The 13,142-nt window shown below is 53.7% G+C and overlaps 2 protein-coding genes across 16 annotated transcripts in view; both read left to right on the forward strand.

Moving 5' to 3' along the window:
• Celf1 (CUGBP Elav-like family member 1) overlaps positions 1 to 9,647 on the forward strand; it is a 55,836-nt gene extending 46,189 nt beyond the window's left edge. For 12 of the 15 annotated variants that reach the window (XM_010612413.3, XM_010612412.1, XM_010612411.3 and 9 more), the window contains one exon: positions 189 to 5,550. In XM_010612413.3, coding sequence (XP_010610715.1) covers positions 189 to 316 — 128 coding nt within the window. In that variant the 3' untranslated portion in view covers positions 317 to 5,550. Of the gene's footprint in view, positions 1 to 188; positions 5,551 to 9,629 lie in introns of those variants that run through there. The other 3 variants (XM_010612403.3, XM_010612401.2, XM_010612402.2) reach the window with 3 other exon arrangements.
• Positions 6,140 to 13,142, forward strand: part of Rapsn (receptor associated protein of the synapse) — a 13,342-nt gene continuing 6,339 nt past the window's right edge. Inside the window, exons 1-4 of the mRNA XM_010612673.1 lie at positions 6,140 to 6,528; positions 9,630 to 9,749; positions 10,109 to 10,277; positions 11,641 to 11,892. Coding sequence (XP_010610975.1) covers positions 6,140 to 6,528; positions 9,630 to 9,749; positions 10,109 to 10,277; positions 11,641 to 11,892 — 930 coding nt within the window. The remainder of the gene's footprint in view (positions 6,529 to 9,629; positions 9,750 to 10,108; positions 10,278 to 11,640; positions 11,893 to 13,142) is intronic.

Genomic DNA, 13,142 nt, shown 5'->3' on the forward strand with positions numbered 1-13,142 from the left:
GTGCTAGGTAGACATCAGGTAGTACTGTTAGGGATTAGTATATTTCTCGTGATATTTCTGGAGTTTTGTCCCTGCTGAGAAAAATTGGGACTTGAGAGAGACTAAGCCATCTCTCTCTCTCGAATAAAGAGGACTGAGCCCCACCTTGCTCCCCCGGTCCTCACCTGGGCTTCTGCTTGGACACTCAGGTTTCGTGAGTTACGACAATCCAGTTTCGGCTCAAGCTGCCATCCAGTCCATGAACGGCTTTCAGATTGGCATGAAGCGGCTCAAAGTGCAGCTCAAGCGTTCGAAGAATGACAGCAAGCCCTACTGAGTGCCCCCTCTGAGACTGGAGTGAGAGGGTCTTCCGGTAAGTCGGGGAGGAGCACCCTTAACGATTCGAAGCCCCGAGGCTGTGTTGGCAGCCCCGGACCCTGATCCCTGCCACTCTCGCAGGCACAGCTTGCCCCGAAGACTCAGCTACTGCCTTCTGTGGGAATTTCGCTTCGTACAGAGGACAAGTTTGTGCTTTGGTTTCCAGTGTTTTACTTTGGAGTTTAGGTGCCATATCCTGAGGGTTTTTTTCCCCCCTTTATTTAAAATTTGCTGTGTTTGTAACCAGTGTGTGTTGAGATGGACCAACACCAAACTGCCCTGGGAAGGAGGGGGAATGGGGAAATATTTTTAAAAGATGAAGATCAGGATTTGCCCCAGACCACCCCGAGAGAGAGAGAGGACTAAGTGGAACAAAGCGTGGCCCTAAGAGTGTCCCCAAGTGCATAGGGCGAGTCGCTCTGGGGACGGGCGGATGACCTGACGTTTAGTGCCCTGCAGCTGCAGGCGAAAGCAGCTTCATAGCTGCCTTCCATGGAAATAGACTGAGTTTTTACCACCTATTTTTCAAATTCTTGTCTTGGATTTCTGCCCCTCTTTCCTGGAAGGGGTCAACAATTCTCTGGAAGTAAAACACCTCTTAAATGGGCTGATAATACAGGGAGACATCACCCATTCCTGGCCTTCAAGCCTCCACTGGTATCAGATTGCCCTTGCCTGTTCAGTGGCTGTTGGGAAAAAGAGCCAAGGAGGTCATTTTTAATTAAATCAACATCAAATTCTACCCTGACCCATTTCCAACAAATCCCCTTTCAAAAAAGGCCTCTGTGAATGACATTACTGGGTCTCCTTCCTTGTAGTTCATCCCAAGCCACAGTTTTCTCCTGAGGGCAGATCTGCAGAGTGAGCTCTCTCTCAGGCAGTGGTCAGAAGCCACACAGTTGTGGGGGAGGAGCCTGTTCCTGAGTATCCTGAGTCACAAGACCCCTCCAGTCCAGGGTGCTGCCTTGCCACAACCAGACTTGATACCGAGGAAGAGGCAGCGGTGCTGTGCGCTTTCCTCCTTGATTGAGGCGTCCAGGGGTAGTGTATTCCCACAGTTACGGCAGACACCTCCTTCAGCCACGCCAGTCCCATTTTCTGCCCTTGGGAACAGAGAAACAACAGCACGTTTACAGTCTCCGGATGGATTTAGTGTTCATTTACCTCAGTATTTCTGTGTTCATTTTTGTCCTCGCGCTTAGTTAGCTGCTCTCTGCCTCTGCTCTGAGAAGTGCCGTGGGCTGGGAGCCTGCAGACGCCCTGTTGGAGCAGACTGTTAGCCCTGGCCAAGGGCCGGGTGCCTGGGTCCCTGGGAGCTCGCCCTGGCCTCTCCAACAGCAGAGCACAGAGTAGAGGGGTCACTGCTGGGAGTCAGAGGTGTGCGCTCCCTGCTGTGCTGTCCCTGTGGCAGAGCCAGGGCCTGACCATCTTGCTACAGATGGGTGGTACTGGATTATCCCACTGGAGCGGGGACAGCCACTCCCTTCTCACAGTGATAACTGGGCTCTGTTGACCTCTGAGAAACGTGAAACATACCCTTCTTAAGCGGAACCACGTAAACTTGAATTCTGCACACTGGGAGAAATGTGTCCTGTGTTTCAAAGGAGAAAACTTCTAAAGGCTTCCAGGGTCATGATGGGATTTTTTAAATAAATGCAAAAAATAAAAAATAAAACAAAACAAAAAAAAATGCTAGGTTGGGGGAGACACTGTTCTGAATCCCAACCGGCTGGAATCAAGAATGTCATTTCTATTTTTATAGAAGTTTTATACAGCTCCGGGGTGGAGAATATTTATTACCTAAATTATATCTCTGGAAAAGGCCAGGATTTTATAGAATCCAGAATGTGATTGTTGTACACACAGGGTGCTGTGTATGATTGAAACTACTGACTTTCTGTGGCATAGCAGCCCGGCTAACATGCCCGAGGGGAGGCATTAATGCTGTGAATTGGCAGAGGAAAGAGCTGTGCTCCCGGGGCGCTGCCGGCGCCATACTCCCGACCTTCTGTTCTGTCTTCCTCCTCGGCCAGAGCTCCATGCGCCCCATGCCCTCATGCCCCTCCCTCCACTGCCCCACTGCACCGTTGCCCGTGGGTTTGTCCTGGGCACAGGCGTGGCCTGCCATCGCGGATCCACCAAGGCCGATCCCGCTGCTCACACTCTCCCTCCTGACGGAGCGCTGGCCCAGCCCCACTCCCCCGCCCACTGCCCAGTGTGTCGCACCACAGCGGCGCTGCCCTTGAGCACAGTTCTCTCCTGGGCCAAAGATGGTTTTGTGTAGAAGCTGCTCCCCTCCAAGTCTCACCGTGTGAGAGGGCTCAGCCCGGGGAGTGGAGACTCGCAGTCAAGTCTTGAACAAACCTTTTCTGTCGTGGAGGTGTCACTTACAATGTGTTTTCTGCCGTAGTTTTGTTTCTTCCTTGGGTTACATCATGAAATCATTTGCCTTGAATGCGGCCAGACCACTGTCTCCTGGGTCCCACAGAGGTGGCCAGGGCAGGCGTGGAAGCTAAGGGCTTGGATTTCTGGGAACCGAGGGCTCTCCCCATAGGACGGAGCAGAAATCCCGGCTCTCCCTGCTGAGGACCCCCTCCCCCAGCCCGCATCTGCCTCCCCATGGGGGAGGACCCCCCCACCTCGTCCTCCACCACTGGGCACTGTGTGGGAAATCCAAGCCTTAGGTTCCCTTCTGTCTCTGGCAGCTGGATGTTTTCTTGGTGTCCTCCGTGTCCTTTTTGACTCTTCCCTGTGTCCATCGTTAGCATGTGCAAAGTCCCCTGTCATCCCGCCCCGCCCCGCCCCGCTCATTTCAGGGCTGTCCACACAGTGAGCGTCCTGTTCTCTCTCTCTGTTTGGATGTATTGCTCTGTGTAACTCAGTGGGTCTCCCTCTTTCTGGTTTGTTTTTTTTCTAGATTCCTGCCGTTTGTTCATCGTTGTGCCTAAAGCATGTCGATGTGGCGTCAAGTACATCGTCCAAATCCCTGTCTCTTCAGCTTCTCTGATGCTTGAACTCTCACCTTTGACCTTGTGTTGATCTTTGATGCTGACGTGTATTTTTATTATGTTTGTTTCTTTCTTTGTTTTTTCTTTCCTTTTTTTTTTCTTTTCCTTTTTGTGCTGCCAAAATTGGTTTTGCTAGAACGACTGCTGAAGGGGAAATATTTAAACTTGCATTTGAATATAAAAATCTATTTTTCTAGAACTTCATAAGATAACCACTTGATTTTGTGATTCCAATTCTTTGTAATCGTCTTCAGAGCAGCCCTGCTAGCACATACCGCGTGGTGTTTGTGTTTCTGTGAACACACAGCCAGTCTGTTTCTAGGCTTTGTTTCTGTGTGCTTAGTTTTAAGGACAACTTTGAAGTAAACAATGAAATAAAGGGTGTCACTAAAACCTTTGAGGCTCCTGAGCACATTTTGCTGATACAGTTTGTGGGGCTTGAGGAGACCACATGTGTTGTTCTTATTTTCGTTCTTCTGAGTTCTCGACTGCAGAACACACCTGGACCCTCTTCTCTCTGACAGCGGCTGCAGTTCGGGCCCCAGCTGTCCTTTCACTTTTCTTCTGTGGTCTTCCTTGGGGTGACCCTGTTGGGCACCCGGGACCCGTCTGGCCCATCCCTCAGCCCGCGGCTCACCTCCATGCTTGTCCTGCAGTCTCCACAGCAAAATGTGATGCTTTGATTTTGTTTTTGTTTTTGTATTGTTTTTTGTGTTTTTATTTTGAGTATTTTCCCACTACGATTATGCTCAGAAAAAAAGTTTTGCATGTTTCCTGCTACTTCTTCACACCTTTGTATATATCACCTTCACCTCTGTTTTCTATAGTTTGTGCAAAAACTGACCGATTTAAAAGGGTTTCAAAGAAGCTGTTTTAAATTGTTGTGGGGTTGTTTTTTTTTTTGTTCAAGATTGTATTTTATTTTGAAGTGGCAACTTTCTCCTCTATTGCCCGTAGAGTGTGTGCCTGTGCACTTAGACTGTCACCTCTGTGGTGTCAGGTCTGAGCAGGGTGCCCAGGATCTGGGCCACTCCCCGGAGTTGTTGGGGCGGGGCGCAGAGAAGCGGAGACAGAGCCAGCCAGCAGCTGTGGGGTGCGGGAGGCCTAAGGCAGGACCAGCACCCGGCACGGCCGGTGCTCTGACCGTGAGGGCCGCCCTGCACTGAACGGCAGCACACCTGCCCACGCTCTCCTGGGCGACAAGCACAATACCACAGTCTTCACACTGTTTACAGCCCTGGGCACTGCCTACCCCAGCTCGCAGGCTCCTCCTGGCTCTGCTCTGCTGGCTGCGGGGGTGGGGGCCGGGGCGGGGACAACTCTTCTTGATTGGGTGAAGAGCCACGTAGCTGCTGTCCCCGGGTGCCGGGCCAGCCAGTGCTTTGGCTCCCGAGAGGAACTTCGCCTCTCCTCGTGTCACTCCGTCCCGCCTCGGGGTCTAAGGGGCGAGAGGCAGAGGAGAGGAGAGGGCAGGCTGGTCTGAGGAGGAAGAGGGAGCAGGAGAGGAGGCGGTGGCCGGTCCTCCCTGGCCCTGAGCGCTGGGGACAGGACTGTCTGGGGAGGGTGGAGGGGAGCTGAGGGACAGGTGGGGTGGAAGCCCTGGTCAGCACCGTGCGTGCTGGGCTGGAGAGGGGGTCCCAGCAGGCTGCCTGGCCGTGCTGGAGGCCACTCCTGGCAGGAGGGGCAGCCGCGAGGCCCCAGTGTCCAGCAGGCTCAGCCAGCCCTGGGGAGTGGGTGGGAGAGCCAGGCCTGGCCCAGCGCCCACAGTCTGACTGCACAGAGCCGCCTCGCGGCAGGGGCGCCAAGGCTGCCCTCCCTGGGATTGAGAAATGTGTTTGCCAATAGATTTTACTTTCAATTCCAAGAGGAGCTCTGGGAAAACCTGTGGATAAAACCAAATGCCAAATGTTGGACATTGTTTCCTTTTCCTTTTCTCTCTCTCATTGTTTTAATTGTTCTGTGGTGGTTTTAATGGATTTGAGACCCTGGAGCGGCAGCTGCCTTTCTGATTTCCAGCTGCTTTTTGTGAATAATTTAAAAAGAAAAAAAAAAGAAACTTTACATTTTGGAGACAAACCTGTGTGAGTTTTTTATTGGTACAAACGTTGTATTTAACACTAGGGGTTTTGTACAGTTTTTTGCCTTTTCTACTAGAAAACAATGTAAAGTGATTTCACAATGTGAAGAGAAAAAAAAAATTGCCACTATGACCAAACGCACAGTATGTTCTGCAGCAGCAACGGGATTCAATCAACTCAAGTCGTGATTCAGCCGTAGAAATGCTTTTCCTTGACCTTGTTTGAGCTTTCCTTTCTTTCCTGTTTTGATTTGCAAAAGAAAATGTCTTTTTTGTGTGAACTTGTGTTGTACTCTGTAGAAAATTATGGATTTTACTTTAATGGTTAAAAAAAAAAAGGTAAGAAGAGCCTTTGTCGCTTTTCTCACCCAATCACAGAGTTTGTGTAGTGGATTAAAAAAAATGTTACAAGTTTGGAGCAAGGGAGTATGTGTTTCAAAGGACTCGCCTTCCTTTTTTGTGTGTTTTTCCTTTTGTCCCAGTGGGAAACCTAATCTGTTTTAATTGCACAGACACACGGACAAAAAGTCATTTTGTATCTGCCAAGTGTGGTACCTTCCTTTGTTTATTTGCTATTAAACTGTTTGAGAAGAACAGACGCTGTCTTTGGAGTCGTTGATTGCTGGGGCTTGGGGTGGTCCTGATGGGGGCTGGGGTGGAGGCAGGTCAGGGTGGGGTGATGTGTGGGGCGTTCCCGATGGGGTGCCGCTCCCTGGTGTCCCTGACAGCAGGCCGCTCCGCTGCAGAACGGCACCTGCCTGTGGACCTGGAGCTGTCACCGCTGCCGTCCTTCTGCCAGTGCTGCAGTCCCAGAAGCTGCCCTCCAGGCCCGAACCCTACAGCGGCGCTTTCTTTAGGCCTTTGCAGCTCCAGCCCAGAGTGTGTGCTTCTGAGATCCCTTCAGGTCACCACCCAGTGGTTCCGGGACACGCCGGCCTCTGAGGAACTTGAGGGTCACTTGGCCACTGGGCCAGGGGTCTCCGGCCGTGTGCTGAAGAGTGAGTCCTTCCGTGTTGCTGCCATCCCGATGACCCCAGCGATCCTGGGCAGCTCACGGCCAGCACCCGGGGTCTGCGGCAGTGACCAGTGGGATGCACCGAGCTCGGCCGGCATTCTCAGGAAGGGGAGGCCTGAGTGCCAGCACCCTGGGAGTGGTGGCTTCCTGCTTTCTGGTGCCTGAGGGCACTGAGAGCCCAGCAGAGAAGCCACTCAGGGACACAAAATCAGAAACTGCTATGAGAGGCTTAAAAGATCTTGGCAACCAAGTGTTGCTTCTTAGTGTTCTCCTGTTTATTCTTTTAAAACGTTTAGAACCAGACCTTTGTGTGAGTGTGCAAGTAGTTACCCTAGCTACTCCGCGGACTGCTCAGCGGCCAGGTGTGTGTGACACAGGCCACTCGCAGTGTCCCTTCCCTCGCTGCCCTCCCTCTTGTACAGAGGCACCCCTGGGTTAGGAACCCGGTTGCCCTTTGGAACCTGTTGTGCATTCAGAGTAACCCAGATCACGCTCCTAGTGCTCCTTTGGTCCCTAGCAGGTGCTGCAGTGCCGTCGTTGTGCTGCGGGGCTCCCCACGGGCACTATTCTCCACACGCCGGGTGACGGGAGGGTTTGAGATAGGGCCTTTACTGTGTATGTGGTGCAGCCCAGGCAGGTCTCAAACTCGATGCTCCTGCCTCAGCCTCCCAAGTGCTAAGATCATAGCTGAGTGCCATGCCCTGTTGCATTTTTAACTATAATGTTTGTGGTATTAAGCACATGTACAGTGTTTGTGCTACCATTGCCACTTAAATGTTTCCAGTCAACTCAGAATGCGCTTTTCAACCGCACCTTATTCCGACTTCTTTCTTCCTTTTTCTGAAGAGAGGGTCTGTCCAGATAGTCCGGCTGGTGTGGAACTCACCGTGATCCTCTTGAATTCCATAATCATTAATACGTTAGAGTGCTGTATTTCACACCTCCCCACACCCTTCCTGAACCTGACTTCATAAATGAGATGGCGGCTGCAGCACAGTCCTCTCTGCCTAGCACATTTTGATTTCTGTGACTCAAATGCAGGCTGGGAGAGCTGCTGTCTTAGTCTGCCTTGGGATTTTTTTAAGAACTTGGTATGAAAATTGGGTACTGGGCCAAGGATTTAGCTCAGTGGTGGCTACCAACTGTCTTGCAAGTGGAAGGTCCCAAGTCTGATCCCTGATACCCCAAAAAAGGAAAGAAAATTGGATATTGAGTAGCATCTTTCATGCTTAAAGCCTGTTTCTTAAGCGTTTACTTGGGGCCAGGCCTGGTGCTACATGCCTGTAATCCCAGCTCTCGGGAGTCTGAGGGAGAAGGATCCTCCTGTGCTACATTGTGAGTTCAAGACCAGCCTGAATTACAGTGACACCCTGTCTCAGAAATAAGATACTTGCCTAGCATACATGAGGCTCCCACACCACAAAAAATAAAATGTACCCAAAGTATATCAAAGCTATTTTTATCTTAAAATTAGGCTTACATCTTTATAATCATAAAGCTGTACCACCACCAGTACGAGGGATTGAACCCAGGGCCTTTATACTGCGCTAAATCCTCAGCCCTAGTTTTTATTTTGAAACAGTCTTACTTAAATTGCTGAGGTCAGGCTCAAACTCAGATCCTCCTGCCTCAGCTTCCACCTTCCCCTAGATGGCTCGTCACCTGCGACTCACGGCATTCCCTTTTGGTGGTCGTGGTTGCAGGGACCCTTCTCATACGACACAGCTTGGTCCCTGCCCCTCCAGGCACGCCGTTTGGGAGCTCCATCTCCCCGGCTTGGCTGGGCAGAGCTCCCATCCCGAGCTCCTGGCAGACTGCAGGGCCCCGCCCTGGGCCGTGCCGTGCGTGGGAGTCCCACCGGTTTGAAGCTCATTGAGCTGCCTGGCCTTTCCATGGCTTTGTTGAGCTGTGTTTACCTCTGCCGCTTCCCCACATGCACAGAGCGCACCATTCATTGGCTTCTACAGCCATGCAGTATTGGCACCACCCAGTGTTGGGACATTTTTGTCTTCCCAAAAAGCACCCTGTACTCATGAGGAGTCGCCCCTCTCCCACCCTCAGCAGCCACTCATCTGTTGCTTTGCTGTCCCACACATTGCACCTAAACATGTCCTGGGCCTTCTCCGCTCCCGCCCTCCCTCCGCTGCAGCAGGCATAGCCCTGGCCTTCACCTGGCCAGCCGTCCCCATCCTGCCGAGCTTGCCGCCTCCATCCAGCCCTGCACTGTGCTGCCCTATCCTGTCCAGCTCCGGGTGCCCCTGCCTTCCCACCTGGCGTGCTAACCCCTCCATCTCGAGTAACTGGCCTTGACCCAGACCGTTACCTGTTAGCCTCTGGGCAGCTGTTTAATTTCCTCACACTCACCAGTCTCCTTTCACATGTTCAAAAGCTATAGTTCCATCATTCCGGTCCGTGGTCAGCACTGTTACAGACTCTTACTTTGCTTTCAGAAAACAAAATCAAGCCAGACGTACGTGGTGAGACACACCCTGTTGTAATCCTGTTCTCTGGAGGCTGAGGTGGGAGGATCGCCACAAGTTCAAGGCTAGCCTGGACTACCTAAAAAGGCCTTGTGTGGTGGCACAGTCCTGTAATGCCAGTGCTCTAGGAGGTTGAGGCAGGAGGATCATGAGTTCAAGCCCAACCTAGGCAACTCAGTGAGACTCAAAAAAAGGGTTGTGGCACATGCTTGTAATCCCAGCACTTGGGGAGTCTGGGGCAGCTGAGTCACAAGTTTGAGTCCAGCCTGGGCAACTTAGCCAGACCCCGCCGCCCGCCGACATTTTTAAAGAGGTTGGGAATGCAGCTCAGTCAGAAAGCTCCTGTACTGCCAAGAGAAAAGAGTTTAGTAACTGAACCCCCTCCCCAAGCCCACTGCCCAGCTGATGGGAAGTGTGTTTCCGGGACCTGCCTGTGCGCCCCACACAGCTCGTTCTCCCAAGTGCCGTCTTGAGCACCCTTCCGTCTGGGGCACCGGTGCCTGCCACTTCCTTTCTTAGACGCTACGTAGCATTCATGGCTCATTGATCCTGAGACCGACCTGGGGCAGGAGAAACGGCAGTAGGTACAGTTTCTTCACTAGCATGAAGAATAGCGGTCAATTAAGCAGCATTAGTTCAATGTCTGTTTTCAGAGCAACCTCATATTTTATCATCTCGTTTCACTTCCCCAGAAAACTTGCCAGAGGGGCCGTGCCCGTCCTGCAGGGGGCTCGAGGACCTCGCCCATCTCGGCAGAGGGCGCGCGGGAGGCCAGTTGAAGAGGCCTCGGGACCCTTGGCTTCCGTGTCCGGGTGAGAGTAGGGAGTGGTGGGGACCAGGAATGAGAGAGCCATCTTTGTCCCTGTGGCCACTTAGTGGGGAGACAGTCAAGGCCCAGAGTTGCACGGGCATCCAAGTCTTGAAGCAGGAAATGCAGGTTTTTATATAAAATTCCTCACGTACCAAATACTGCAGTTCAGCTGGACATGTTCAGGCCTTATCCCCGAGCGTGACCCCTGCCTCGGGCCTGAGCGGAACATTTTCAGTTTTTGTGGGCTGGGGATGGAACCCAGGTCACATGCTGTGCTAGGCCAGCACCCCACACCTGAGCTGCTCCCCGGCCTGCTTTCTGCTTTGCCATGGGACACGGAGCTGCTGCCTGACGCCGCAGGCGCCTCCAGCTCACCCCCATCCTCATGCAGTTCTGTGGCCCAGAAAAGGCCATCTTGTGGCTCTTCCGCCTGACTCTGGTGGCTTTGGTCTCTGCTCGGCTTCTGGTAGCTTTCTCCTGCTCACCCGGGCCCCGGCTTCTCATTAGGCTCCTGGCCGACTTGGCTGTGGTGGGCGATGGGCCCTGAGTTTCTCCATGCTGGTGTCTGGTTCCCCAGGCTGGCCACTCCTCTCTCCAAGACCTCATAGTGACTGTGAGTCTCCGACGTTGCGTGGATTCAGTCCCGCTCTTGGCTTTTTCTAGACCGCAGCGTGGCCAACTCCCTGTGCTTCAGTTTCCTTATCGGAAAACCAGTCGTGCTTCACTGACAAAATAGTAGTTAGGTTCTGTTGGTCACGCAGCCCTTGCCCACGGGAGCGGGCCTGGAGGCCGGGACAGCCGCATTCTGGAAAGCAGCCCAGAGGCTGAAGTCCTGAAGGCGGCATCGGGCTGAGCACGTTCTCCACTCAGAAGTGGAGGCCGACCTGGGTCAGGAGAAGCTTTGATCCTGCAGGTTTCAGGCTAGAGATCACTAGAGTCCTGGCTCCTTTGGGGTGTGGTGCCAGCTGTCCCCCCTCTCCTGCCACAGCCTCTCGGCTGGCCGCTGAGTAGGGGGCGCCCTGAGATGACGAGGACCCCGGCAGCCCAGGCCTAGCAGCACTTGCCCCTCCTGTCCCCTGAACCTGCCACAGTGTCCCCTCTGTGTCTGCCGTGGATCCCTGCACCAGCTGCTCACTTCCTGGCCCGAGTCCTGACCCGGGTCTGTTCTTTAGTTCATGCGAGCAGACCAGAGCTGATACAATGCCAAGCCAGCAGCTTCAGGCATAACCTGCCATTCCGCTGTCCCCACGTTCACTCAGGTGATGTAGCATTGAGTGACTGCTGTGCCACGCCTGGCTCTGGGGGTACCGTGTGGGAGATGAGACAGAGTTCAGTGGGAGAAGATACCGAGCAAGTGACCTCCCAATCTCTGACCCAAGAGATGTTCGTTCAGATGAACTGAGGATAATAAGCGGATTCACCCTGGCAGGACTTCCTAGATAGATGATCAGACGGGGAGGAGAGGGAAGTAGGAGGTGCAAAGGCCCTGGGGCAGGCAGCTTGGCAGTTCCTCAGGAAGCTGAGTATACAGTTGCCACAAGACCCAACAACTCCACTTCCAAGGTATACACTAAGAGAAAAGCACGTCCACCTGATGATTTATACATGAAGATTTATGGCCTCCTTACTGCTAACAGCCAGAAGGCAAAACATTCAAATGCCCTCCATAAACAGTGTGATGTAGCCATACAGCAAATATGAACCAGCCGTAAAGGATGAGGAACCGAAACAGCAAACCTTGAAACACACCAGTCACAAAAGGCCTCCCTCCCGTTGTGTGATTCCTCTTCTCTTTCACAAGCTACCTTCTGTCTGTTTACTGTGGCACTAGGGGTGGGACCCAGGGCTGTGCACCCTCGCCCTGGGTGACTCCAAGTCCAAAATGCCCACAGCGGAGGGAGCTGCACACGGAGCGGGTCCTGCTGCAGAGCTCCGCTGTCCCAGCATCCACAGCGGCAGCCACGCTGGCTTCTCCCGGCCTCCTGGGCTGCTGTTGCCTGCACAACACTTCCTCACCTCTCCCGAGGCTGCCAGACCACCTCATCACCTCATTCTACTTCCCTGAGCTCTTAAGGGGCCCTGTCCCCAAATACGGGGCTGGGGACGTAGCTCAGTGGCTGAGCGTTTACTGGGTTCACTTCCCAGTACCATAAAAAAGCAAATGTATACGTGAATAGCCACGTCCCTGAGGTACTGGGGTTAGGATTTCCACCTGCGAGTTTGGGGTGGGGGACACAGTTCGGCCCTCACACCAGAGGGATGCAGAGTGACCTCCGGTGTGCTCAGTGTCTCTCGGGGCTTGGTGGTAGTCTGGAGTTAGTGGCAGTCAGGATGACGTGAATGCACTAAAATCCATTGAATTATCAGTGATGGGGGTGGGGAGAGGGTGCTGGGGGCGCAGAGGGCAGGGTGCCTGCCACAGGGCTTCCCTACCCCAACCTCCAGGCTCCAGGTGTCTGCTGTCCACACACACCCTCTGCCTGCCACAGTGGCTTTAGAGCTGTTAGGGACCATTTCATACCAGGGTTGGGGTTGGAATTGGGACATTGTATAACACATTTATTGGTACTATATGTTAGCCTGAGGCACTAGTACTGAGCTGCCTCCACAGCCATTGTTTGTTTGTTTGTTTGTTTTGAGGCAAAGTCTCAGCAGGTTGCCCAGGCTGAGCTCAAACTTGAGACCCTCCTGCCTCAGCTTTCTGGAGCACTGGCATTACGGGCATGCGCCATCACCCAGGCCAGGGCACACAGGGCTGCCTGTGCCCCTCATGAGGCCCCTCCTGTGCCAGCACCGTTGCGCCCTGGCACAAATGCACCACTAAGTACTCATACTGTCCTGTGAGCGAGGGACCGGCCCGCAGGCAACAAACAGTGGCAGTGGGAAGTGGCCTGGCACCCAGCTGTGTGCCAGCCTTGGAGAGTGGGGTTTATTGTCCTACTGTCCTTGTAGGGTGGAAGAGGAAACTGAGGCCCAGAGCGGCAAATGGCTCAGCCAGGGCCCTGGGATGAGCAGGCCTCTAGCACCAGCTCTCGCTGCGGGAAGATGCTGGCCAGGTGTCCAGGTGACCACAGTGCAGCACAGGGACAGAGCCGGGGCCGGGATGTGTGGGCGGATGGGGAGGCAGCTCGGGCACCGGCCCCAGGTCATCTGTTTCCTTGGGGCCATTGGCGCTGCCAGGTCCCTGATGGCCGCCCCAGCAGGGTGAGGTACCTCGGGCCCTGAAGGGTGTGAGGCAGTCGGGCGCTTCCCTGGTGGGGGAGCATGGGGTGGGGGTGGCTGAGGCCCGCCTGACCTTGCCGCCGACATTCCTCGGAGGCCACGTGGCTCCGAGTGGCAGGGACAGCTGCGCCCAGGGCCGCTGAGGCAGCTGTGTTCCCGAAGTGGGCCCCGC

This window comes from Fukomys damarensis, unplaced genomic scaffold (genome assembly GCF_012274545.1).
Source record: "Fukomys damarensis isolate Sample0158 unplaced genomic scaffold, DMR_v1.0_HiC HiC_scaffold_27, whole genome shotgun sequence".
NCBI lineage: Eukaryota > Metazoa > Chordata > Mammalia > Rodentia > Bathyergidae > Fukomys > Fukomys damarensis.